The sequence below is a fragment of the Astatotilapia calliptera genome, chromosome 12, assembly GCF_964374335.1.
Source record: "Astatotilapia calliptera chromosome 12, fAstCal68.1, whole genome shotgun sequence".
In the NCBI taxonomy this organism is placed as follows: domain Eukaryota; kingdom Metazoa; phylum Chordata; class Actinopteri; order Cichliformes; family Cichlidae; genus Astatotilapia; species Astatotilapia calliptera.
The window spans coordinates 4,153,857-4,178,970 of record NC_137433.1 but is presented as its reverse complement, the minus strand read 5'-3'; the positions used below and the strand labels follow the sequence as shown (position 1 = coordinate 4,178,970).

Here is a 25,114-nt window from a genome sequence, read left to right as displayed (position 1 = left end):
CACAAACCCAGAACCCAGTGTCTAAAATCCCAAACACAAACCATCCCAAAACAGCCCAAGAATAATAATGAAAGTAATAACAATAAAGAACATAAACACAAAGTCACTGAGTCATGGCCGCAGGACCATGACATTCCATCAATTTCTGATTCATCACTTCACAAAACCTGCTGCCACTGAGTTTCAGTTCAGTTCTTGTGTAATTTCACATAACTCATAACTCATTTCTCCTCGTTTCCCTGCCTTGAGAATTAGTAACAAAGTGGTTGAAGACACAATCTAAACTTGGTTCTTTTCTAAACTGTCTATGCGCAGACACAGCACTGGTTCATCCCTCATGTTAGGTGCCCTTCTATGTATAGATCAGTGTTCAGTGGCTTAAAAAAACCCCCAAAGTAATCCTCTCAAAATGGTCAGGCACAAGGACTGGACAGAAAATGAGTTAAATGAGTTAAAAAGCAGCCAGTGGTTTAATAAAAACACTGAAAGAGATTCAGAAAGCTTGAAGAGAATTATTGGCAAAACTGCTTTAAAGATTATAAGAACGTCTGGCTCCTTGAAAGCAAAATGATGGGAAAAGAAATGAGCCGTTCAAAAGTTTTGCAATGTCCTGTATGTGCAGACTTTTTGTCAGTGAAATTGTATCAGAAATCTGCAAGCTACAAACATAGGCTATTACAGATGTGTAGTTGAGATCAAGATCTTAAAAATGGGTGTGATGAGACCAATCTGCTCCTGGACTGTAGCGGCAAAGCACCACAAAGGTGGTTTCACCACTTTGTGTCTGTCTGCCCATTACAACTCTCCAAGCTACCGTCCAGTATTAGATGATGAAAGGATGTACTGAGGTCATCCAGACTTTATACTATACCATCCTATCTATCTATCTATCTATCTATCTATCTATCTATCTATCTATCTATCTATCTATCTATCTATCTATCTATCTATCTATCTATCTATCTATCTATCTATCTATCTATCTATCTATCTGTGTGACAAGTATTCATAAACAGCATTTTCATGTCTCTTACCACTTAATAAATGACCCAGAGGTATACACTTTTATTTTAATCTTAGAGGAAATTTAACTCCTTTAGAGGTCACTTAATAGGTTAATTGACGATTCTACTTTGACATTTAAGTGTTATTTTCCTCTCTCTTAGAGGGCAGGGGAAGATAAACTGATACATGGCGTGGTTAAAAAAAGTATACAGGCCTTTAATCCCTGCAGTCTGCACAAAAGGCTCCAGTGCCAGCGCATTTTAGACAAAGAATTGTATTCATCCTCAGAAATGTGGGATGGATTCTTTTGCCGACCTTTGTCATGGAAATTCTTTGAACTTCATGTGGAAATTTTTTTTACCAATACCTCAGAAGAAAGCTGTGAAATTGCATTCTGTAACCTCTTGGGGAAGTAAGTTGCAAGCACTCAAGCACTCAGTAGCATCTGGGGAATTTTACATGTCTATATTCTCAACAGAAACACTCTCAGTCAAAACCCAAGGGAAGTCTTTTTGTAGTATATTATTGCAAAAAGTCCCACCTATTTCAAAGAAATGCTGATTGAGGGTGCTGGCAGACCAGACGGTATATTTACAACTTTTCTAATGACTGACATTAAGATTTTAAAATATCAAGGGATTTTCTATGATGTAGTTTTCTGTCATATGAAGGCAAAACAGCAACACACAGCAACACCATTTCCCTTATTTAAACAGGTTTCAAATTATAGAAAAAAATCGAAACCTTTGACCCCTGCGGAGCTGCTATTTCTGTTTGGGTTCACTTATCCTCTAAGGGTAAGGGGCCACTGCAAATCAATACAACACTGTTCTGAGTGATCACTTTCATTCTATGAAGAAACATTTCTATCTGTTTGGGAGTAGTCTCTTTCAGGAGACTACTTCCCTGATCAATAGGGCATGAGGGTTTACTGAGGAGTTTGGTCAGTATGAAGACATGCTCACGTCTTCACAATCAGCACATCTCAACCCAACTGAATAACTGTGGGAGATTTTGGACCAACATGTTACACAGTGCTCTCTGCTACCATCATCAAAACAAGAATGGGGGAATATGTTCGGAAGACTGTTGTTCTATACATCCAGTAGAGCTCTACTGAGTGAGGGCCAAGATTGGAAGCATAGAACACAATGGGTGGCTTTTCCTGTAATTTGTCACTCATTCGTCTATAGCTCCGGTGTTAATTCAAACCAATGCTAATTTCCAGACCAGAAAGCAGTTTCAAGTACCAACACCCTGTTATCCTCAGATAACAGAAATCTAGCAGCGAACATAGTACTCACAACAGCACGACATGCTTTGCTCTCTTCACACTAGTCCAATATTTCTCTCATGAATTGTAACTTAAAATGATCTCACTGAATAAAGCAGCACGCTTCAATTTCAAATCCATATTTGAAGAGTTAAATGTGTGTTAAGTTATTCATAACATATCAAACTCCATCAGCAGAGCAGCATGTGTAACTTTGACAGCTCTCTGGGACCGACTACAGCAGCGGCTAATTAGCAGAAATGATAAATTCCCATTTTTACAAAATGAAATTTATTTAAAAGGTTGACAAGTATTCAAAATAGCAGTGAACAATGTGTAATAAGTTTTTTCCTTGAGCAGCGGATACTTTTGAAAGACTGAAATCTGAGCACCAAGCAAAGTATACCTATATTCATTCCCTGTGCCTTACCTGGCGTGAAGCCACACCCTCGAGCCATTATTGAATGCTCTTCAAATTTTACTGATGTGTTGCAACTTGAGTGAACTTTCATCTGTATTAGTTTTTAAAAAGTAATTCAGGTTAATTAATAGGAGACTCACAGAAAGTTTCACTTAATTACTTGCAGAGAATTACATGAGAAAATCAATACCTCATTTAAGCCACAAGCAGGGGCGGATCTACAGGGGGGCAAGGGGGGCAACTGCCCCCCTGCTTTAGAGCCGGGAACTTTATACCTAAAAACCGTCTTTGTTTTCTTAGAAGAGATAATGATACAATAAATAGTTTGAAAGTGATTTTGTTGATATTTTGTTGACTCCATTTACATATAGGGAATTTTCACATACTTCACTGAAGAGGTATGTGCCACCCTGCCTAGACTTCTCGCCCCCATTTTGCTCTCCCATGTAAAATCTTTTAGATCTGTCACTGGCCATATGACTAGTGTCATATTTATGAAGTATCCACAGCAGCTCTTAGCGTCATTTAGCACAAAACAACTGGAAATGCTGTAGCTCCCCAGAGGTCAGAAAAATCCACTTAACAGGAAGTATATTTATCACAGTATATTTTGGTCGTTCAAGAAGCTCACAGTCACAAAGTAGTGCAGCACATACATGCCAACTTTATACTTTGATTTATTTTCAGGCACTCATAGGAACCTCTACATTAATAAGTATTTGCTGTTCTTTTTAAAAAAATCTCTATTAGTGTGATAAACTGCCCGACTAGGGTCAGAGAGGATGGGTGAGCAGCTTGTCTCCAGACAACTCCCAGTTTTTAATCACCGATCAGTCTTACATGCATGTCATTTAGAGAAAATACACGCAGAGTCCACAGCCCATCAGCAAGAACTTTTTTTGCTGTGAGGTGACAGTGCCATCGCTGGGCATCGTGCCTGCGCATCCATAAAATGGAGGCTGTTGATGGAGAGACAGACAGACGCGTAGGCCCTTTTAACTACGCCTGTCAAAAGCTAATTCCACCCAGTTGCTGCCCTTCCTCTTTGATATGCCGGCTGATTTGCTGCTGCGGCCAAATCAGTGTGCGCAAGTGCTCGTCAAATGCTTTGGCCTTGTCAGATCATTTCAAGTTTTCAGCAAGAGTCTTAGACATCTAACACAAGCAATTACGTGAACAGATTAGCTAATGCTGAGATAATGAATGGGATGAGCCAATCTGCCTGTCAAGTGTTGCTGTTGTTGTTTTCTGGTGATGATGCTGTCCACGGAGAGAGCATTTGGATACCTCTCTATATAATTCGATTGTCTTCAATGGTGGGAGGATGCGAAATGCACAAATCTTGTGAAATAATCTTAATTACCTTGTCAAAATGTGTTCAAATTAGGGTGGGGGTATCTGCAGTCACTACTGAAGGAGGTTTTTAATGAAGTTTATGATTCACAGGGATAATAAGTAAGCTGACAGGGCCTGTCTAATTACTTATCCCTCTGGCTCTGAACGCCAAAGTGGCAACTCTCTGAGGTACGCTCATGCCCAGGAAGCCAAGTAATTTTTCCAAAGCCACTTGAAGCAGAGGAGTATGCTCGATGTCATCGTTAAATGCCAAACATAACATATGTTCTCAAACATACACTCTATTGTGGTGTAAATTATGGACACAGTCTGGATCTATAAGACACGAGGAGACAAGAAGGCAATATAAATCTTAAATTATGCATGCACCAAACATGTCGATGCATAAATCCAAATCACGTATAATAATGTCAGCACGAAAAAGCATACGCAGAAGCTCTCTGCTTTGCCATATGGTCGCAATAAGTCCTTCAATAGCTGGGGTAGTTCCTCTGAAACAATCCTCGATCTGGGTCTTGTAACTTTTACTGCCGCATCTATTCTCATTTGTCTTTTCTCCCATAGATGGACTCGGGCTGGAACATACAGTAATGAACCATGAAGTAAGTAAACCCGAGTCCATTAAGCCCCAACAGATTGATTCAGCCCCTGAATAATGCAGGATTTAAAAAAGACAAATGCTTGATCAATATCCAGTGGTACTGTTGCTTTCACGTTGGTTTTATCGATGGAGAGCAGATAGTTTCTCACATGTTGTGGCGAGAGAATGAATCACGCCTTTGACAAGGTGATAAAACAACGCACGGTTATAGTAAAGGATACCTTAGTCAACACTGGTCACTGAAGAGACAAGAGACAGTGGAAGAAAACAAGTTCTTAAACTGTTAAAAAAAGAATTCAGCATAAACATCGCCGCAAATTGTGTTTATTTCGGTGTGAAAACGCGCCACCATATGGGACAACCATATTGGACACTATGCGATGCTTTGTCCAATAAAGCATTCCTCATTATGGCATTTGTCCAGTAATCCCCCACATTTATCTCCTTCTACTTGCAAAAGTGTAACATGAGAATCCCTCGGAGGCATTAGATTTGTTCTCATCTTTGGAATGACTCACTTTGTTGGAAAGGGCTCACATATGGTGAGCGCCCACTGTCATTTGCCGTTTGATGGACATGAGCATGATGTTGATTTGGAAGCTGCCAGAATGGCTGGTGTCCACAGATGGCTACGGCTCATAACGACATTTCTGTCCTTTCTCAAGGTGACTGCTTTCCGCTGCGGAGGGCTGCAGCCTGGAGGAGGAGTCTGAGTCGGTCACGGGGAATAGTGAAGATATATTCTGTGTGTGATCTGAATATCCCTGAATGCTAAATGAAGATAATTCCTAGTGTGACATGTGTTAAAAGCCAGAGAGGGTGGCTTTATGTAAAAGGTAGCTTGCTGTGGGTTTCTCAGAGCTGCCCATGATAGGTCACCGAAACCACAAATGCGATTAACATTTAGTATTGTAATCCTGGTACAGATGCCGGATGAAGCTCTTTATTAACATCGCATTATTAGATTCTTTGAGAAAGTCGACAGCACACAGCAACCGGATGACTCTAACAGCCCTGTCTTCATTCATAATAATTAGATAGACAGTATGATGATAACTTTCAGGGAAACAAAATGTAGCATGAGAATTTCTGCCCTCGAAGGGAAAGAAACTATTTAATACAAATATTCTCTCACATGTGAAACACAACGTATTGTTAGATGGAAAAATCAACCGATGAGAATCCATGTGTACAGTCATCATATCCTTTACAAACAAACACATCCGGAGGCTGTCGCCTTCCTTTGAATCCATTTGTATCTTCAAATCCAGATGGCTTGTGAGGTTGATCAACTGTGTTAAATTGTCCAGGCTTCATATTTGTATCAGTGTGGCAGATGTTCTCACAATAAACTGAAAGCAACATCTGACTGCATCCACCAACTGCTACGAGGCTGCACCTGTTATAGTACCACCTGAAGTAATGCTTACTGGTTTATCTTGAATTTATATTTTCTTTGTTTTTGTTTTTGTTTTTTTTTGTTTTTTGGGTGGGTGGGGGCACTGTTTGCTTTCATTAAACAAAGCCACCATCTGGAAAAAAGTGGTGGGTGGCATAAGATGCAAAGCACTAGCTGAGCTGCTGGGTTTATCGTCTGATTATCAGAGTTGTTGCTCAAAATATGAATGTATTACACATGCACATTCTGTTTAATATGCTTCTGTGGAAGCAAAACGAAGGGATAAGCCCAAAGGATCAATCTGTAGATTTATTAACAGCTACAACTTAGAGGTGGATGCCACTGTCACCTTGTAATGAATAACAGATTTTAAAACAGTGAGTTGTGTTAAAGAAATCAATTATTAGCAAAATAGCGAAAGACAAAAGTACATTATCTGTCTAAAGGTTTTACTTGAGAAATATTGTATTTCAGACATTTGAGTTTGTAATAACAATGCACAGTGCTTAAAATTTGCAGCTATGCAGGGTCATAATGCTGAAAGTGACTTTTAGTGACACTTGTGAATAGTGAATTCTGAATGTGGATTTGTAAGTAATGAAATTTGAAATAAGGGATTAGGAACAGGAGAAGTGTAAACTTCATCCTACTCCTTTTTGAGCACACACATTCTGTAGACGTACATATATACATGAAAACTTGATGTTTTCTAAGTTCTGTTTTTGTTTTTTCTCTTGTTATTTCAGTTATATTTGCATGTTTGAAATAAAATTCTATCCATCTATCTACTTTTCTGACCTCAGCTTGTTTGACAGCCTCAGAACATGAGCAGGCGTTAATAAGCAACCTGCAGCTGACATCAACGCTGTTTCTTGCACTGAAACTAGCGCTGCTTCATCTAAATGCTAGCTAGCTATTTTAAAATGCTGTATGATTGCACAGTTACTGTGTCACCTGCCACTTAAAAGTTTTTAAAAGTTAGAAGCTTTCCATCCATTAGTTGTCAGTCTAACACATAGAGACGACAACCAGCTGCACTCATACTCATGGGCAATTTAGAATGACCAGTTAGCCTAATCCCACTAACTGCATGTCTTTGGACTGTGAAAGGAAACCAGAGTACCCGGAGAGAACAGACACAAACACGGGAAGAACATGCAAACTCCACACAGATGGTGGAATCAAACTCAGGAATGCCTCGGGCTGTGGGCAACAGTGCGAATGTGGCAGGATGAATGTTATCCCTCAGTCCAACCCACTTTCAGCCTGGCCCATTAGGGGGCGCTGGTATAAATAGTGGCCATTTGAGTGTCTCTGCATCGCTTGCCTGTGATCTCCTTTTTGGTCACCTGACTTCCTCGGTGTGGTAGAGATCGTTTGTGGGTTATTCTTCTGAAGCCTCCATCGCGGCTGGTCGTAGCTATAGAAGCCTCCTCTGAGCTATTCTGCTTACATTCTGTGACCCGGCTTACTTGGTACGTAACCAACTTTTGTTACGCTCTCTGCCTTCTATTGTTCTTTTATAGTAATTATTTATTATGTTTCGCAGGAAGTGTGGGCCTTAGTTTTGCGCCAAGCTACGCGAACTGAAGTGCTGCTGTTTTGCCTTGCTGTGCTTTTACCGTCTGTTCCCGTTGTGAGAATTCTTCCCTGCTGCTGTCAGCTTTTACAGTGGACGTCGGCGTGGACAACGGCCATATGCATGCCGGTTATCGGAGTCAGCTGGCGTGCATATTGATTGACTGTTAACTTATCGTCGTGTGGACGGCAAGTTGGAGCAGTACGGCGATTCCGTTTGCTCCAGATTTTAGAGTTTTATTCAGATTGTATGTTGTTTTATTGCTTTTGATTTGTAGTTTGGATTTTTGTTACACCACTGGTGGGAGGCCCTTTTTCTAGCTGTGGATCACCAGTGTGGTCCTGCAGTTGGGTTATCCCCCGGTGCTACACATTAGTTTGTTGTAATATATTAACATTTTCTTTGTTTCTTTTATTCAGATGCGGAGTGCCGACGTGGAGGAGACTAGGGTGCCTTGGTGGTGGGATCCCTTGAGTGTACACACCTGCCTTGTTTAGTTTATTAGTGTGAGTGTGTGTGATAGTGTGCTGCACTTGTGTTTTGGGTGTGTTTTCTTTCTTTAGTTTGTGTGTGGCATCCCTGCCCCTCCACTGGTAAGCCTCAGCTCTGAATACCTTTTTAAGCATATTTGAATATTTATGATTGTGCTTTTATATGGTGTTTTAAATAATTATTAATAAATTGTGAATTTGTTGATCATTGAACCTCGTCTCTGGACTGAGTATAGCGAACCTAAGTGCCTTTCTGGTGATTTAGTGTTACTTTCAGTATTCTCTGGGTGAAATTCCCAGGGTGGCGTTGTCTTTTTAAAACTGCAAAGAGTATTTACTTTATATCCCAACCTCGTCTCGCCACAAACTTGGCGTTGTTGTCGACAGGATATACTCTTTAAAACAGAGACGTGTGTTCTTCTTTTTTTGTTTGGTGTAACGTAAATTGTTTTTTTATATTATTTTGTACAGAATAAAGGCAAAGCAGCAGCTACTTTGGTGTGGGATTTCACAGCTGTGTTACAGAGATGGAGGAAGAGTTACAGGAACTCAGGGACTTGATCGCGCAGCTGAAAGCAGACAATGAGAGGCTGCGTCAGGAGAGGGCTGTTGGGTCAGGTACTAGTGCTACACCTTCTACTTCAACTGCATCATCTGTTAACCCCCCAACGGCTGGTGTCTCTGTAGCAGAGAGACTAGTTTTTGTGCCCCGTGACAGAAAGTGCCCTATGTTTAGAGGAAAATCAGGTATAGGGTTGAATGAATGGTTGGAGGAAATAGAAGGTTGTGCTAGAGCACGTCATTTGTCTTTGGCTGATAAAGCATTTTTCCTGTTTGACCACCTAGAAGGAGAAGCACGTGAGGAGATTAAATATCGCTCTAGTGCAGAGAGGACTGATCCTGCTAAGATAATTACTATATTGCAAGAACTTTATGGCTGTTCAGACTCCTATGTAGCATTGCAGGAAGCTTTCTTCTCTAGAAAACAGCAGGAAAGTGAGACACTGCAAGAGTTTTCCCTCGCTCTCTTGGGTCTTATGGAGAAAGTTAAATCGAGTGCCCCCAATGGCATGCCCAATGCTGACGTTTTATTAAGAGATCAATTTGTTGAACAGGTCTTAGATAGTACCTTGCGGCGGGAGTTAAAGCAGCTAGTAAGGAGGCAGCCAACACTGACATTGCTGGAGATTAGAGGGGAAGCTATTAGGTGGGAACGTGAAGGGTTGCCTAGTGGCGTTAGGCATAGAAGCAGTTCTGTCCCTTCTGTTTATGGCATTCAGTATGGGGTCCATAGCGGTCCCTCAGGAATAGCTCAGTCTACCCATTTGTCTGAGATGAGCGAGATGAAGGAATTGTTAAAGCGCCAGCGGGAGCAACTTAATCAGCTCACTCAGAGCATTGCTCGATTGCAGGGCCCCCATCGAATGCCTCGCTCAGGACGGGGCGACTCCATTATATGCCGTCGTTGTCAGCAACCTGGACATGTTGCTCGGGAGTGTGATGGGGAACGCGTTCCTCGTTCCCGGCCTCCTCCGCAGGCCCCTCTGCATAATCGCAGGCACTCTCCTTTAAATACGGCTTCGGAAAACTAGCACCCTCCGTATTGCCGAGCCACAGTTCGGGTGGGGTGTCTATTGGCTCAAGGGTTGTTTCTAATGGTCCAGAGGCAGTCTCGAAATTAATTTCATCCTGTCCTCATATAGATGTGGACATGGGCGGTATAAAAGTACCTTGTTTGGTTGATACAGGGTCCATGGTCTCTACCATTACTGAAAGTTTTTTCCGCCAGCATTTTGAGTCCTGGGGTCAAGAGCGTCTCCAAGCTTGTCATTGGTTGCAGCTTAAAGCGGCTAATGGGTTGTCCATCCCTTACCTTGGCTACATCGAGCTAAGTGTAGAGCTCTGTGACAAGTTCCTTCCACAGTGTGGCGTGCTGATCGTTAAAGATCCTCCAGGTGCAGGACCTTCCACGGTTCCGGGTGTATTGGGGATGAATGTCATTCGGAAGTGTTACCACGAGCTTTTTGGGCAACACGGTGAAGCATTGTTTAGTTTGGGCTTTGCCACAGAGGTCCCTAAACCCCTTGTGCAGGCACTGCAAGAGTGCCATGACGTTAGTATAAGAGCCCCACTGGATTTGTCTGGCCATGTGAGAGTGAGGGGTAAGCGAGCATGTAGCATTCCGGGTGGTGTAATGAAAGTAGTGGCCGCCACCTGTTCTGAGCAATATTCAGGTGCCACTGTGTTATTTGAACCTACTGATGTTAACTTGCCGGCTGGACTTTTAGCGTCCCCTGCATTGGTTCGAGTGGTTCGAGGTACTGCATACATACCAGTTGTTAATGTAGGGACTTCGGCGGTCTTGCTTTACCCTAGGACCGTTATAGGGACCCTGGAAGATGTTCATGTGGTCAGTTTGCCCGCTGGTGTGACAGAAGTACTCCCTAACGTAGCCACAATGGCATCTCACACCGCCACTCCTACTGTGCAGGATCAGATGGAAGGGATTGATTTGTCTAAACTGTCAGCAGAGGAACAGGGACAGGTGAGGTCTCTCCTTAAGAAATACAGCTCTGTCTTTTCTGCTCATGACACTGATTTGGGTTGCACTAACTTGATCTCCCATGACATTCCAGTCTTAGACGATATCCCCGTGCGGCAGCGTTATAGGCGCATCCCCCCTTCAGAGTACGAGGTTGTGAAAGAGCATATTAACCAGTTGTTAGGGGCCGAGGTGATTAGAGAGAGTAGCAGCCCCTATGCTTCTCCCATTGTGCTCGTTAAGAAGAAGGATGGCAGCCCGCGCATGTGTGTTGATTATCGGCAACTGAACAACAAGACGAGGAAAGATGCATTCCCCCTGCCGCGCATTGAAGAATCCTTAGATGCGCTGACTGGTGCCCGTTGGTTTTCCACCATGGATTTAGCAAGTGGCTATAATCAGGTCCCAGTTACGGAAGAGGATAGGCCCAAGACTGCCTTCTGTACTCCTTTCGGCCTATTTGAGTGGAACCGAATGCCATTTGGGCTCTGTAATGCCCCTAGCACCTTCCAGAGACTAATGCAACGCCTTTTCGGTGATCAACAGTGCCAGTCTCTGCTTCTCTATCTTGATGACATTGTAATCTTTTCATCAACAGTACAGCAACATCTTGAGCGGCTGGATGTGGTGCTAGGTCGGCTTCAGCAGGAAGGTTTAAAAGCCAAGCTTGCCAAATGTGCCTTTTTCCAGCGGGAGGTTCGCTACCTAGGCCATGTCATCTCCGATCAAGGTGTCTCTACGGACCCTAGCAAGGTGGAAGTGGTGGCTAACTGGCAGCCTCCTAAGACTGTTTCGGAACTACGCTCCTTCCTTGGGTTTGCCAGCTATTATCGCCGTTTTGTGGAGGGTTTTGCCAAGTTGGCGGCACCTCTGCATAGACTGGTGGCAGAGTGGGGAGGCAGAAAATCAAAGAAGAGGTCAGAGCATGGTGTCGTGGAGAACTGGACTGCAGAGTGTGCTCAAAGTTTTGAGGCATTAAAGACTAAACTGACAACAGCACCAGTGCTCGCTTATGCAGATTTCTCTTTGCCTTTTATTTTAGAAGTGGATGCCAGCCATGCCGGCCTAGGGGCAGTGCTTTCCCAGGAGCAGGGAGGTAAAGTGAGGCCAATAGCCTATGCCAGTCGGGGTTTGAGGCCCCCTGAGCGCAATATGCTAAATTATAGCTCAATGAAGCTGGAGTTTTTGGCACTTAAGTGGGCCATGACTGAGAAATTTAGAGAGTACTTGTTGGGCCACAAGTGTATTGTTTACACCGACAACAATCCTCTTAGTCACTTGTCTTCTGCTAAACTTGGGGCTACTGAACAGCGCTGGGCAGCTCAGCTCGCTTCGTTTGACTTTGACTTAAAGTACAGGTCAGGAAGGAGTAATAAGAATGCAGACGCTTTATCTCGCCAGCATCCACCTGATCCTCAGGAGATTAAAGCCATGGTTCCTGGTACAGCCTTGCCTGGACCTCTTCAACAAGCCTTGCGGCTGGGACCAGCTGAGGTATCACAAGCTGCCATTACGGTTTTGCCCCATCTCACTACTCCTGATCTTCATGCCCTCCAACAGGTCGACCCAGTGACAAAGGAGATCTTGGTGTTCTGGAGACGGAAGCAGCGACCCAGCTTTGAGGAGCGGCAGCAGCTGGCTCCACTTGCTCTGGTGCTGCTACGACAATGGGATCGTCTGATTGAAAGGGAAGGAGTTCTGTATCGTCAGGTTCATCGCCCTGACGGTGCCGAGGTGGTACTTCAGCTTTTGCTGCCTAGTGCACTAATTGAGCAGGTGTTGACTCATGTTCATCAGGAGCATGGCCATCAAGGTGTGGAAAGGACCCTAGCGCTTCTCCGCTCACGGTGCTACTGGCCAGGTATGTCTGCTGAGGTAGCTCGTTGGTGTCAGAGATGCGAACGTTGCCAAGTTGCAAAAGACACCCAACCAGCAGCTCAAAGTTTCATGGGACATTTGTTGGCTTCTCGACCAAATGAAATCTTGGCCATTGATTACACCTTGCTCGAACCTTCCCGGAATGGGCTGGAGAACGTTTTGGTGATGACCGATGTTTTCAGCAAGTATACATTGGCTGTCCCCACTCGTGACCAATGTGCGGCTACAGTGGCCCAGGTTCTCGTGACTGAGTGGTTTTCGAAGTTTGGTGTACCAGCGCGTATCCATTCCGATCAGGGTCGTAACTTTGAAAGCTCCCTGATCCAGCAGCTCTGCAGGTTTTATGGTATCGAGAAGTCCCACACTACTCCTTATCATCCGGCTGGAAATGGTCAGTGTGAACGTTTTAATAGGACTTTGCACAATTTGTTGCGGACCCTGCCAGTATCCAGAAAAAGAGACTGGAATGTATGTTTGCCCCAGTTACTCTACTGTTATAATACCACTCCCCATCAGGCTACTGGGGAAACCCCATTCTTATTGATGTTTGGGCAAGAACCCAGGTTGCCAGTGGACTTTCTGTTGGGCAGAGTACCGGACCCCATCAGTGGAGATGTGCACGAGTGGATTCAGGAGCATCAAGCCCGGCTACAGGTTGTACATGAAGGAGCCAAGGAACGATTGCAATTGGCTGCCGACCGCAGAAAGAGGCACCATGATAAAAAGGTGAAAGAGGCACCATTGAACAATGGCCAGTTGGTGTTCCTGCGCGATCTGAGTGGAAGAGGGAGATGTAAAATCCAAGATCGATGGAAACCCGTGGTATATAGAATCCTGAAGGCACCTAAAGGAGGTGGGGCAGTATATACCATTGCACCTGCAGATGATCCCAGCAGTGTGAAGCATGTTCATCGTACCTTGTTGAAGGCTGTGGTAACGGCAGCTACACCATCAGAAGGGCCTGCTCCAAGCAGTAGCTCACATGGCCCAGAAATATCCTCCCCAGAACCAGGACATGACTCATCATGTGACAGTGACCTGTTATTCCTGAGCATAGGAGCTCCTCAAGTAAATGTTTCACCATCTTACAGCCCAGTGGCAGTGATTCCAAGTAGCCCTGAGTTGTTGCTCCCACCAGAAGACCGAACTTCCGATGTTCCAGCCACTTGTACAGTTACTCCGAGTGTAGCACCAGTTCCATCTAGCTCTCTTCCTGCTCCCTCTACGAGTTCTGATACAAGAAATGTGGTGGTGCGAAAAACAACCCGGTCCACAGCTGGCCAGCATTCAAACATCCATCATCTCCCAAGACCAACAGGGGAGGTGGCACAAGGGGCTGCTAACTCTATTTCTGAGCCTAGGGTACATGCTGTCTCTGCATTTTTTAGGCCTTGGGACTAATCTGGGTGTCTTTGTAATTCATCGTCGGGGCGACGATGCAAGAAGGAGGGGTAGAATGTGGCAGGATGAATGTTATCCCTCAGTCCAACCCACTTTCAGCCTGGCCCATTAGGGGGCGCTGGTATAAATAGTGGCCATTTGAGTGTCTCTGCATCGCTTGCCTGTGATCTCCTTTTTGGTCACCTGACTTCCTCGGTGTGGTAGAGATCGTTTGTGGGTTATTCTTCTGAAGCCTCCATCGCGGCTGGTCGTAGCTATAGAAGCCTCCTCTGAGCTATTCTGCTTACATTCTGTGACCCGGCTTACTTGGTACGTAACCAACTTTTGTTACGCTCTATTGTTCTTTTATAGTAATTATTTATTATGTTTCGCAGGAAGTGTGGGCCTTAGTTTTGCGCCAAGCTACGCGAACTGAAGTGCTGCTGTTTTGCCTTGCTGTGCTTTTACCGTCTGTTCCCGTTGTGAGAATTCTTCCCTGCTGCTGTCAGCTTTTACAGTGGACGTCGGCGTGGACAACGGCCATATGCATGCCGGTTATCGGAGTCAGCTGGCGTGCATATTGATTGACTGTTAACTTATCGTCGTGTGGACGGCAAGTTGGAGCAGTACGGCGATTCCGTTTGCTCCAGATTTTAGAGTTTTATTCAGATTGTATGTTGTTTTATTGCTTTTGATTTGTAGTTTGGATTTTTGTTACACCACTGGTGGGAGGCCCTTTTTCTAGCTGTGGATCACCAGTGTGGTCCTGCAGTTGGGTTATCCCCCGGTGCTACACATTAGTTTGTTGTAATATATTAACATTTTCTTTGTTTCTTTTATTCAGATGCGGAGTGCCGACGTGGAGGAGACTAGGGTGCCTTGGTGGTGGGATCCCTTGAGTGTACACACCTGCCTTGTTTAGTTTATTAGTGTGAGTGTGTGTGATAGTGTGCTGCACTTGTGTTTTGGGTGTGTTTTCTTTCTTTAGTTTGTGTGTGGCATCCCTGCCCCTCCACTGGTAAGCCTCAGCTCTGAATACCTTTTTAAGCATATTTGAATATTTATGATTGTGCTTTTATATGGTGTTTTAAATAATTATTAATAAATTGTGAATTTGTTGATCATTGAACCTCGTCTCTGGACTGAGTATAGCGAACCTAAGTGCCTTTCTGGTGATTTAGTGTTACTTTCAGTATTCTCTGGGTGAAATTCCCAGGGTGGCGTTGTCTTTTTAAAACTGCAAAGAGTATTTACTTTATATCCCAACCTCGTCTCGCCACACTAATCACCGCGCCACCGTGCTGCCCAAGCTAGAAGCTAAAATCCAAAAAACTTTGATGGAAGTTTAAACATGAGGTGTGATGTCATCAAGGTTAGTTTGTTAGCCTAATATGTGAAAGGGACCCGAGTTTAGGACTCACTTAATCTTCAGTATTGTGCAACTATCTTGAGCAACCCCTTTTTTCTATATATTTTGTTGGGAAAATGGTAAATAGAGATTTATTGAAATGTGCAAACGTGTATGAAAATGTAGTGCTCGAGGCAAAATCCTACAATTCTAATGAGCTAGAAATCAGTATTTGGTATGGCTACCTTCAAAATACTACAGCTACAGCTGAAGAACATAAAAAAAAAAAAGCAAGAAAGTCTGACAAAATAAAAGTAGGGAGGTGTGACTCAAGACTTTTGTGAGTCCTAAACTCAGATGCCTTTCACATATTGGGCTAACAAACTAACCTTGATGACATCACACTTCATGTTCAAACGTCCATCAAGTGCTTATCTAAATTTGACAGTTATTACAACAAACCGGGCAACAGGTCTAACCTGTTATGTAGTGTCACATTGTAAATGCATGGGATTAAAAAATGCACTGATCTAAAACCAATATAATACATACTGGACTGTTACATGCTATACTTTGATCCCACCATAATAACTCTGCTTGGGATGCAGAAAGAACCAAGTGAAGTGTAATTATGTCCCATTCCTGTCTAGCTGCTGGTACTGCTACACTTTAATTAGCTCAATTCTCCTCACTACAGAGAGATTATGAGCAGATGCCTTGAGGCCCAGCCCAGGTGGGTATGGAGATGGGGCTTCAAAGAAGGAAAAAAAAAGATTATTTTTTGGTTCATTACTCCTGAAAGGAGTTCCTGGTGAGTTTAATAAATGTCATCAAGACAAGCAGGCCACCCCATGAGATCACACTTCACAAGGTTCTTGGACTGATTGATTAGACTGTTATGAAAATGAGACAGATTTCATGAAGCAGCTTGGATGGCTTCCTGATGGCAATGTAAGCTCATGGGCATATTGTGTGGGTAAACCCATCTAGACTCTAGACTTTTTCTGGCAGAAACATGGTTGCCATCATAGTTTGGCGGGCAAAAATGTTTACGAATTAAATTTCTGCAAGTCATAAAATGGTATGCCAGACTGACTTTGTTAGATTAGGATGTGAAGGGAAGGGCATGACTGAATGTAGCAGTTTTAGTTTAGCATGGCACAAGTCTTTTACTAAATGCATTTAGCACTGTGTGAACACAGAGTACACAGTGCGTTTAGGCAGCAAAAATGAGCTGCGGGCAGCTGCATGAAGCTAGCAGAAACTATAGATCTGCCTGCAGAGTTTGCTGAATTTGATGAGTTTCCCAGCTTCATAAACTTATAGGGCACAACATGTTTATATATTACTCCCAGTGCTTGAATTATGTCAAATTAACACCTTAATCCTTTCATTCCCAGAAGTGCCAGACATTTATTTACAGAAATTGATGGAAGTCCAACACTTATATAGCCTAAAACCAAAAAGAAGCCCAGCTGCCTTCATTTCAAGTGCTTGAGAATACTCACACCTGCATGACTAAGAATCTGCACAGACCTTTCTTATTTATATTTATTATTTACAAAGAGAAGTAATGAAACCTGAGCTGCTAGCATTTGTGGACTCGGTTTTCTATTTTCCTCTTGCTTTAATGTGGTGAAAGAATTAGCATAAGCATAATTGCCACATTTCAAAAGGTTTCCTTTTTCCCCTGTTTCAGTGGAAAAAGCAGGGACGGCAGCTGGAGGAGTGACCCCTGGTAGATTTTGTGTAGTATTATATTTGCGAAGTGAGTATCACAGTATCACATAGGAATTTGAAAAATGAAAGGCAGTGTCCAGGTCTACTGGGGCTCTATATCAGCAAAGACTCAGTGAAGCAGGTGTGGGAGACACATTGCAAGATAAATTCATATTGACACTTCTGGCAGAATTCACCGTTACTGTCCCAAAGCATTTTTCTCTGTTTGCAAAAGGGGCCTTGTGGTAAGTTCAAACATGCCATCTGCAATTATTTACAAGGGCAATGAAAGATTCTCTGGAAGATTAAAAAAAAAAAAAATCATTCAGCACAAACGCATTTAATGCATTCCTTTATTTGTTGTGATTATGTAAGCGAGAGAGTGATATCACGAGGCTGCAGACGAACTCTATGTGATCTTTCATCAGTGTGATTTGCCTGTGCTGTCTCTCTTCATTTACAGGTCCTAGCTTATAAATGATTTCACTCCTGAGCAAACACATCGGTGAGAAACCCCTCCTCCCCGGTTTTATTCTGTTGTCTACCTGTCAAAAGTGACACCGCACCACATTGCTATGTGCAGCCTAATCAGCCCCTGCACATCCCTTCTGCCTACGAAAGATTCTTTGCATCCCTCTTAGACACAAAGGAACAACTCACGTTAGATGATAACTATACCATAACCTTTGAATGTGAACCCTGCCTCTCATCAGGCTCCTGCAGTCAGATGATCCTGGGCTCCTGTGAGCTGCCCTGGCTAATTGTTAAACATGTTCTTGTCAATCAAACCTATCCCAGTGGCAGCTCTTCAACCGGCACTACAATGAGCTGCCTGAGCCGCAGTAGCCAAAGAGGAGTAACTGCGGCTCACTTGCCGGGATCCCGTCTCCATTCTATTAAAGGCTGTACATTATGAATGGACGAAGCTAGTTGCTGACTGTCGACCCATCAGGCTTGTGTGTGTGAGCTGAATGGCCTGTTTTTTCGTGGCATGTGTTTCATTTCCACACACAAACAGGCCAAACAGGAGGATAGGTAATTGCCTTTGTGATGGCACTCTGTTTGCAGACAGACGGTTATTCTTCTCACTTTATGAATGAAAAAAAGCGATAGTAAATATTCAGTGAGAAAAGAGAGACAATGAGGAGCTGGTGCGTATCAGAGCCAGTTAAACTATATCACACAGTTCAATAGAGTTGTTCTAGGTTTATTTAGCTGCTGTAGCTGAATTGATCTCCCCCACGAACATCGTCTAACACAGCTGCATGGTTTGTTAGGTGCATATAAGCAGGGCTGCTGAAAGTGAAAACTCTGTAAGCTTGGGGGCGGCTGTCAGTGGTTGGCACATAATAGTAAATAGTGAGTTATTACTACATAATAATGGTAAAACTACGAGCTAAAGACAGAAGAGGCCAGATCATTGTATCATTGTGCAGACGGCAATGAATCATGCCATTTATATAAACAGGAAAAGCCACTCTACGTGGAATAATAGAAGGCTCTGAAATAATCACCAGCAACTACAAACGTCTTCAATAAAGCACTGCACAAACATGAAAACATTCTCCAGCCTCTGTTTAAGTGCTCTTTCAAAGGCAGCCGACACTTCAGAGGTGTCGTTGATGGAATCTCGAGATTTTGAAATGTATGTGGGCATGATGTTAAATGAAGAGTGGGATCTTTCAAGCATTTCTCATTGCAATAAGCCCAAGGAGAGCGTCTCGATTCAGAAAGGTTCCACTTGGCTGGAGAGAAACATTTTCTGAATTTAAACGCTAACCAATTCTTCAGCAAGCCCTTCGCTCACATGAAGCGTTAAATTCAACTCAAAGCAGCAGCCAAAGAGATTTACATTTTCTGTATACAAGCTTTAGAGCCTTTGGGTTGGCTAAAGATTTGCATTAAGGGGATTTTTTTATTTCCCTCCTCCACTCCCATCTAAAAAACTTTGGAAAGTTTAATCATGGTTTCTGTTGATGCCCCTGGGTTTTGTTTCTTAAGCTGTATCCCTCCGGCTGTGAAACATAAGAAAACTTGATCATAAGCTGTTCCAAAGTCTGAATACAGATTTCACAAATCATTCTAACAAAGACTGTTCATCTAAGCATTACTCCCTCAAATATTGGCTCTGTAATTATGGCTCTTTGTGTGGCCTTCCTCGTGTAGAACTTCAGACACAAACCTCTGCAGCTTTGAAGGAAAGCCTCATTAACAACATAACTTTTCTCGCAGCTTTTCTCTGAGAAGTTTCATCTCTCTCTTAACACAGCGGCTTCTCATTTAGTTTAAAGAGACAAAACAAAGTCTACCTTTAAGGCTGTTTATAAAAGTCTACATTGTAGCAGCAGCTTGGGTAATAAAATGTGGTCCTTACCCGCATGCCCAGCTCGATGTTCTCACCTCCGTAGACCTCCATGCCAGGATCCAGCAGACCGATCTCACCAAAGTATTCCCGATCTACCACGAAAGAGCAGCCGATCATGGCTGGAGTTCTAGTCGGGCAGAGTGAGAGACACAGCATGCGTCAATGGAATTGAACCGCATGAAACCCACCTTTTTTCTTTAAGTCCGCTAAAAAGATCAAACAAGAACAAAAAAATAATAATTTAAGGTTTCTTAATGTACATTAAATGCCCAGACAGGTTTAAGTGGGGTTTTAAAGCTAAACTTTAAACCTCAAATAAATGTGTGTTGCAGATATTCCATGTACATGTCTTTGTATAGCATAGAAAGACTGTTTCCATTAAGGCCCAATCTTACAGCAGACAAGAGATGAGAAAGAAACAGCGTCCTCCAACAGTGAACCTTTCATTGTTCTCTTTTCTAGTGTGGCTTTTTTTAAGAGCAATGTGTAAGATTTTTTGTAATATATAAGATGGTCTCGTTTCTCTAGCAGATCATCATGCAGGTTAGTTTTTAGAGGGTTTCTACAGCAGTGCCTAATGTTCGACAAAGACACAGACAAATTGCTGTTCTCTGAACTTTAAGTAAAACTTTAAAGAAAGCCAGATTATGACCAAAGATCCAAAACTTTTATACACTGCTTTTTTAAATGAGGAGAAGACTGAGGCTTGATTGACTGAGGGAAGGTGTGGAAATGCCAGAAAGATGAAAAAACAAACAGACACTAGTTCAGTTTAATTTTAAGCACAAAGACTGCGCCTCTGTTGTTTAACCACCTTTGCTAAAGGTGCTGAAAAAGAACAGCTTATATACCCTGCAATAAAACTGAATTTTTTCAAGCCTTAAGACCACAATTATAAGCTTAAAGACCCCAACTGCTCAGTATTACTGAGGAGAGTGGTAAAGGTGCAGGAGAACTATATTAGTGTGTTATTGAGCACAAGCAGTTACTAGCTCACCGCAGCAGCCACTCTGAAGTACATGCCAGCAGGGGTGAGTAAGTTGTTTTATCAGCCATGAAATCTCCACTTCAGCCCAAAATTCTGGGCACCAGTGATCCAAATGAGAGCCACGTGACAGCTTCATGGTATATTTTGTTTATCTAATTATTTAATCATTCTGGCAAATAAATTTCATGCGTAGTAAGACAAACCTATCAATGGTTGCTATAATAATTAAAACAAAATGAAACACATTATACAATATAAAGATGAAAATAAAACATCTACCAAAATTTAGCTGATATAAAACATTTAGAGGGTGCATGTTTTTTTTAACAAAAGCAAGATTTTCCATCTTCAGTAGAAGAAACGGTCCCACTTAGTTGACAGGGCTACTTTCAGCACTATTATCGGTCCCATCTAAAGTGCTCAGAACAAAGCCCCATTAAGAGCACTATAGTCATACAGGGTCTTGAACAGCATTATTTTTTAAAGTGACCAATGAAAGCATGGATTTTCTATCTGAAATGATGCCTGAGGTGAGTTCACCATGTATTACACACACACACACACACACACACACACACACACACACACACACACACACACACACACACACACACACACACACACACACACACACACACACACACACACACACACGAATGTCAGCCACTTCAGTCTGACAGACAGGAAGTACTGTAAAGTGCTGCAAGAGCTGCATTTTGATTCACGGACTGTATTAAAAGAGAGCATTAAGCTGTATGGCGTGCAAGCCAAAAAGAAAGGTGCTTTTAGGTTTAAACCCCATATAAAAGGCTGACTGAAATATAACCATGGGCTGCTACTTTGAAAATCCTGCACCAGTAGATAAATAAAAAATTGACGCAGAGCTCCGAACCCCCTGAACCAATATATCGCCAAGAAAGCACTTTCACCGTTTGTTTGTTTTTTTTCATAAATGTCTTTAGAGCTTGACATTCACAGTATATACGTCTCATGAGCTGTGTCACTTTAATTTAAAATAGCTGAAAATCAAACACAATAAAGAAAACCCAATTTAAAAGTGAAACTGGCTTGCGATCACAGATTGGCAGTTCTAGTTAAACACTCTCGCAGTAACAATTACAAGTCTATCTTTTTTTATGAATCACGCTTGCTGAGTTCTATACTTTTATTTCCTGACACACAGTCTTGTTTAAATTATAAGGGGGTGACAGACAGGCTTTCAAGTGCCATCATTTTTTACTGGCTGTGTAGATGAAAAAGACAGACCCTGCACACTCTCGGCCTGATTCATCCTATCCTTTCACTTCCCTTGACAAGTGGCCTTCCTGTCTGTACTGCAAACTTTGTGCAAACCTCTTTGAGTGCTCCCTTTAGATTAAGCTTCCTGGCAAGGTAAACACGTCTCTCTCCCTCAGTACACTCTCAGCACCGTATTAAGCTGGACGCATCTGATAATGAAATAAAATCCTTGCACGATTGAACGTTTAGCATTTTTCCACACTGTGTATTTTATATTGTGAAACAAACATCCTCAAATTGATGTCCTGCATATTTGTATTTTTAAGTTAAGAATAAAGAAAATAGTAAATTGTTGCCAAGTTTGGTGGCAACATTATCAAGCAGGCCTTTTATGGTATTTAATGGCATTAAATATCCAATTAAATTAGGCTAATTAGGCCAATATATTCCAACATATTCTTAAGACCAGAGTCTTAACTGGCAAAGAATGATATATGAAGAAGGAAAGAAAAACATTTGTATCCACTGGAATGACACTGACTATGGCACTGATTATGGTAAAGTGCTTGAAATAGGATGAGGGCTAAAACTGGTAATTAGAAACCAAGCGAGGGAAACCTGGTCTGATTAAAAGGGACAGCATCCATCCCACTTTGCGTGGTGCATCTGTCATATAAATATAATGATTAATGTATTCATTTTTAAATTTTAAAATAAAGTAATGAGACCACAAAGTAGAGTTGCTTCTCTGCAATTTCCCTTCAGCTGTCAAGCCCCCAAAACACCACAGAGACCGAGTCTGCTCCCTGACCACCTAAATTAAAGAAACAAAAAGCAAAATCAACACATGACAAACTATTCATATGGATCTAATTAAAATTAATGACTTCTGCAATAAAACCAAAAGCACAAACCAAATAAAATTAAATAAAAGAGCATTAGATCTTACTCATGAAAAAGTTGGGAAATGGTTTGATAGATGACCAAGCAATTATTTTTTATTATCTCTGAAACCTTGAAATATATCAGCTAACGGCCTGGTTCAGTCATCCGCTCTGCCCCTCAATTCTAAATGATCCAATCCCTTAAACCCAATAACAGACATTCCTCTTTTGTTCTACTAACCATTTCTGGTCCTTATTAAATGCTCATGCTTATGCTATTGCAGAATGATTATCATTTATATTTGCCCAGATTTTCTAATGGGCTCTGCTGGACTAAAACATTTGGCACTAAAACGCTGCTGTTGGTAAGTGGTGCCATGTCAATATAACGGCCAAAAGGTGCGGACACAGGCCTTTCTGTGGCTGGTCTTTTCAGAGTTTCCCTTTCACAGAGCAAGATTTGGGGCGGACAGTATTTAAATGAACTGTGCAAACATGAGTTATTAAAGTGTGCCATAGAAAATTCTGTTGAATTTATGCTGAAAAAAAGGTCACATCTTATTTTGCATCCATGTCTTATTTGGCACTGGAGGATGGCTGAAAGCTGTGACTCCTCAACCCGAATCTTTAGAACTAAGCTCCACACGTCTCCGGTCCTTATTAATACTGTTATTTTGATAACATAGAAAATAATTGAACTGAACTGAATTCCAATAGTACTGAATGTATTAAATTCCATACTGGAATGCCTGTCAATGGGATTTAAACAGATCTGAAGTGTGTTTGAATTGTAATGCTGGGAGACCTGGACTTACACTGCATTATTTTGGTTAGTACAGTATTTACTTCCACACCAGGCCTGGTTGTTTTCAACCAACCAATTTAGGCTACGTCCACACGTACACGGGTATTTTTGAAAACGGAGATTTTCCGTTTTCGTTTTAAAAAATAATCCCGTCCACACGTAAACGCAGAAATGAAGGAAAACGCTGCTAGGAGCATGCCAAAGCAACAGGTGGCGATATATTCATAACCGTGCAGAAATGTTGGCCAATCAGAAGTCTAGAAGCCTCGGTGGGAAAAAGTAAACAAAGATGGGGCATAGAAGCAGAACCGAGTTGTATGTGTGGAGGGACAGTAACTGTGTGTGTATATGTAAGCATTTAAACACTGCAGAGAGAACAATTAACAGTAACAGTATTGTAGAAATTCATTTCACTGAAACAATAACGTGGCGCACAGTGTGACGTCAAAAAAGGTGCACACCTTTGACGCTGCGTTTTCTGCGTTTTCTCAGTTTTTCTCGTCCACATGTAAATGCAAAAACAGAGTTTTCAAAAATATCCACCCTGGCTGGAGTTTTTAAAAATCTCAGTTTTCAGTGACCGAAAACACCGTTTATGTGTGGATGAAAGGTGCAAACGCATAGAAAGATCTACGTTTTCAAAAATACCCGGGTACGTGTGGACGTAGCTTTATTGCACTCTTCATAAAATACTGGTAATCATTAATGGGAACTGGCTTTGCTGTATTTATAAATTACAATGAAGTGAGTAGATGATCCCCCCAGAACTTTAACCTCCCCTTGGGAAATGTTTGCAGTTGCATCATCATGCTAATTTGCTCCTCTTTAGTAAATCTGACTCATACCAAATATTCCAGTACCCCTGTTGGAAACCTTGCATTCAGGATTTTTTGTAAGTCATACAATAAACTTATCTCAAGGACTCCTTTCATCTGTATAATAGACTATGGTGAAAATTAGGAACATCCTGTCTCAGAGTGATGCTGAGAAAATAGACCACCCACCTGTGAATTCCAGGTTGAGCTATTGTAATTACCAGAGGTGGGACCAAGTCATTGTTTTGCAAGTCTCAAGTAAGTCTCAAGTCTTTATCCTCAAGTCTCAAGTCAAGTCTCAAGTAATGTCAGGCAAGTCAGAGTCGAGTCTCAAGTCACTGGTGTAAAAGTCCGAGTCAAGTCACAAGTCTGAAACTTTGAATTTCAAGTCCTTTCGAGTCTTTAAAAAAAACAAAACGAAAAAATAATGTTGCAGTTATGCTAAATGTAAATATTAGACCATGTAATTTTAAATCTGTGTTTTTCTCAACACATGACAAAAGTGAACGTAGAAAATATACACAAATTGTGAAATTGCACCTCTTTAAAATGCAGCTCAATTAAACTTAGCTCCAAGAATAATTTTCACTGACAGTTCTGAGATAAGCTGCATGTTATTCTTGGATGCGGTTGTAGGACCAGCTTTAAAATCGCATGACAAAAATATCATACATATTAAAAAAAACTGAATCACCAACGTAGCCTGGACAACATTTGCTAGTTAGATGAAGTCAGCTATCTCATTGTAGCATATTTATATGCATATTTATAATCATACGGTTCTTGGAGTGAGTGCATACACTCATGAAGTTTAGTAACTTCAGGTCACTGCAACAAGCCCAGGTACAGTTTACCGACGGATGGGTGCAGGACCTTGAAACGCACCGTGTAGAACGAAAGACCATCGTACGTATCATAAGTTTACCAGTCTCACAAATTGTCGTCATAAATACACATTCATTAACCGTTTATTAATATAACCTTTGAGCTTAACGGTAATTAATTAGCAGTGGAAATAATTTCTGG

At 42.1% G+C, this 25,114-nt stretch overlaps 2 protein-coding genes and 1 long non-coding RNA gene across 3 annotated transcripts in view; 1 reads left to right on the top strand and 2 right to left on the bottom strand.

The window, feature by feature from the left end:
- atad1a (ATPase family AAA domain containing 1a) overlaps positions 1-25,114 on the bottom strand; it is a 190,799-nt gene that overhangs the window by 88,276 nt on the left and 77,409 nt on the right. The window lies entirely within an intron of this gene.
- The window catches only part of galnt9 (polypeptide N-acetylgalactosaminyltransferase 9), a 107,007-nt gene that overhangs the window by 25,184 nt on the left and 56,709 nt on the right, over positions 1-25,114 (bottom strand). The window contains exon 6 of the mRNA XM_026186141.2: positions 19,367-19,484. Within this exon, the coding sequence (XP_026041926.1) occupies positions 19,367-19,484 (118 nt within the window). The remainder of the gene's footprint in view (positions 1-19,366; positions 19,485-25,114) is intronic.
- LOC145432115 (uncharacterized) lies at positions 7,549-15,054 on the top strand. Its single transcript, XR_013912389.1, has 2 exons — positions 7,549-8,743; positions 14,770-15,054. It is a non-coding gene; the product is annotated as an uncharacterized LOC145432115 (long non-coding RNA).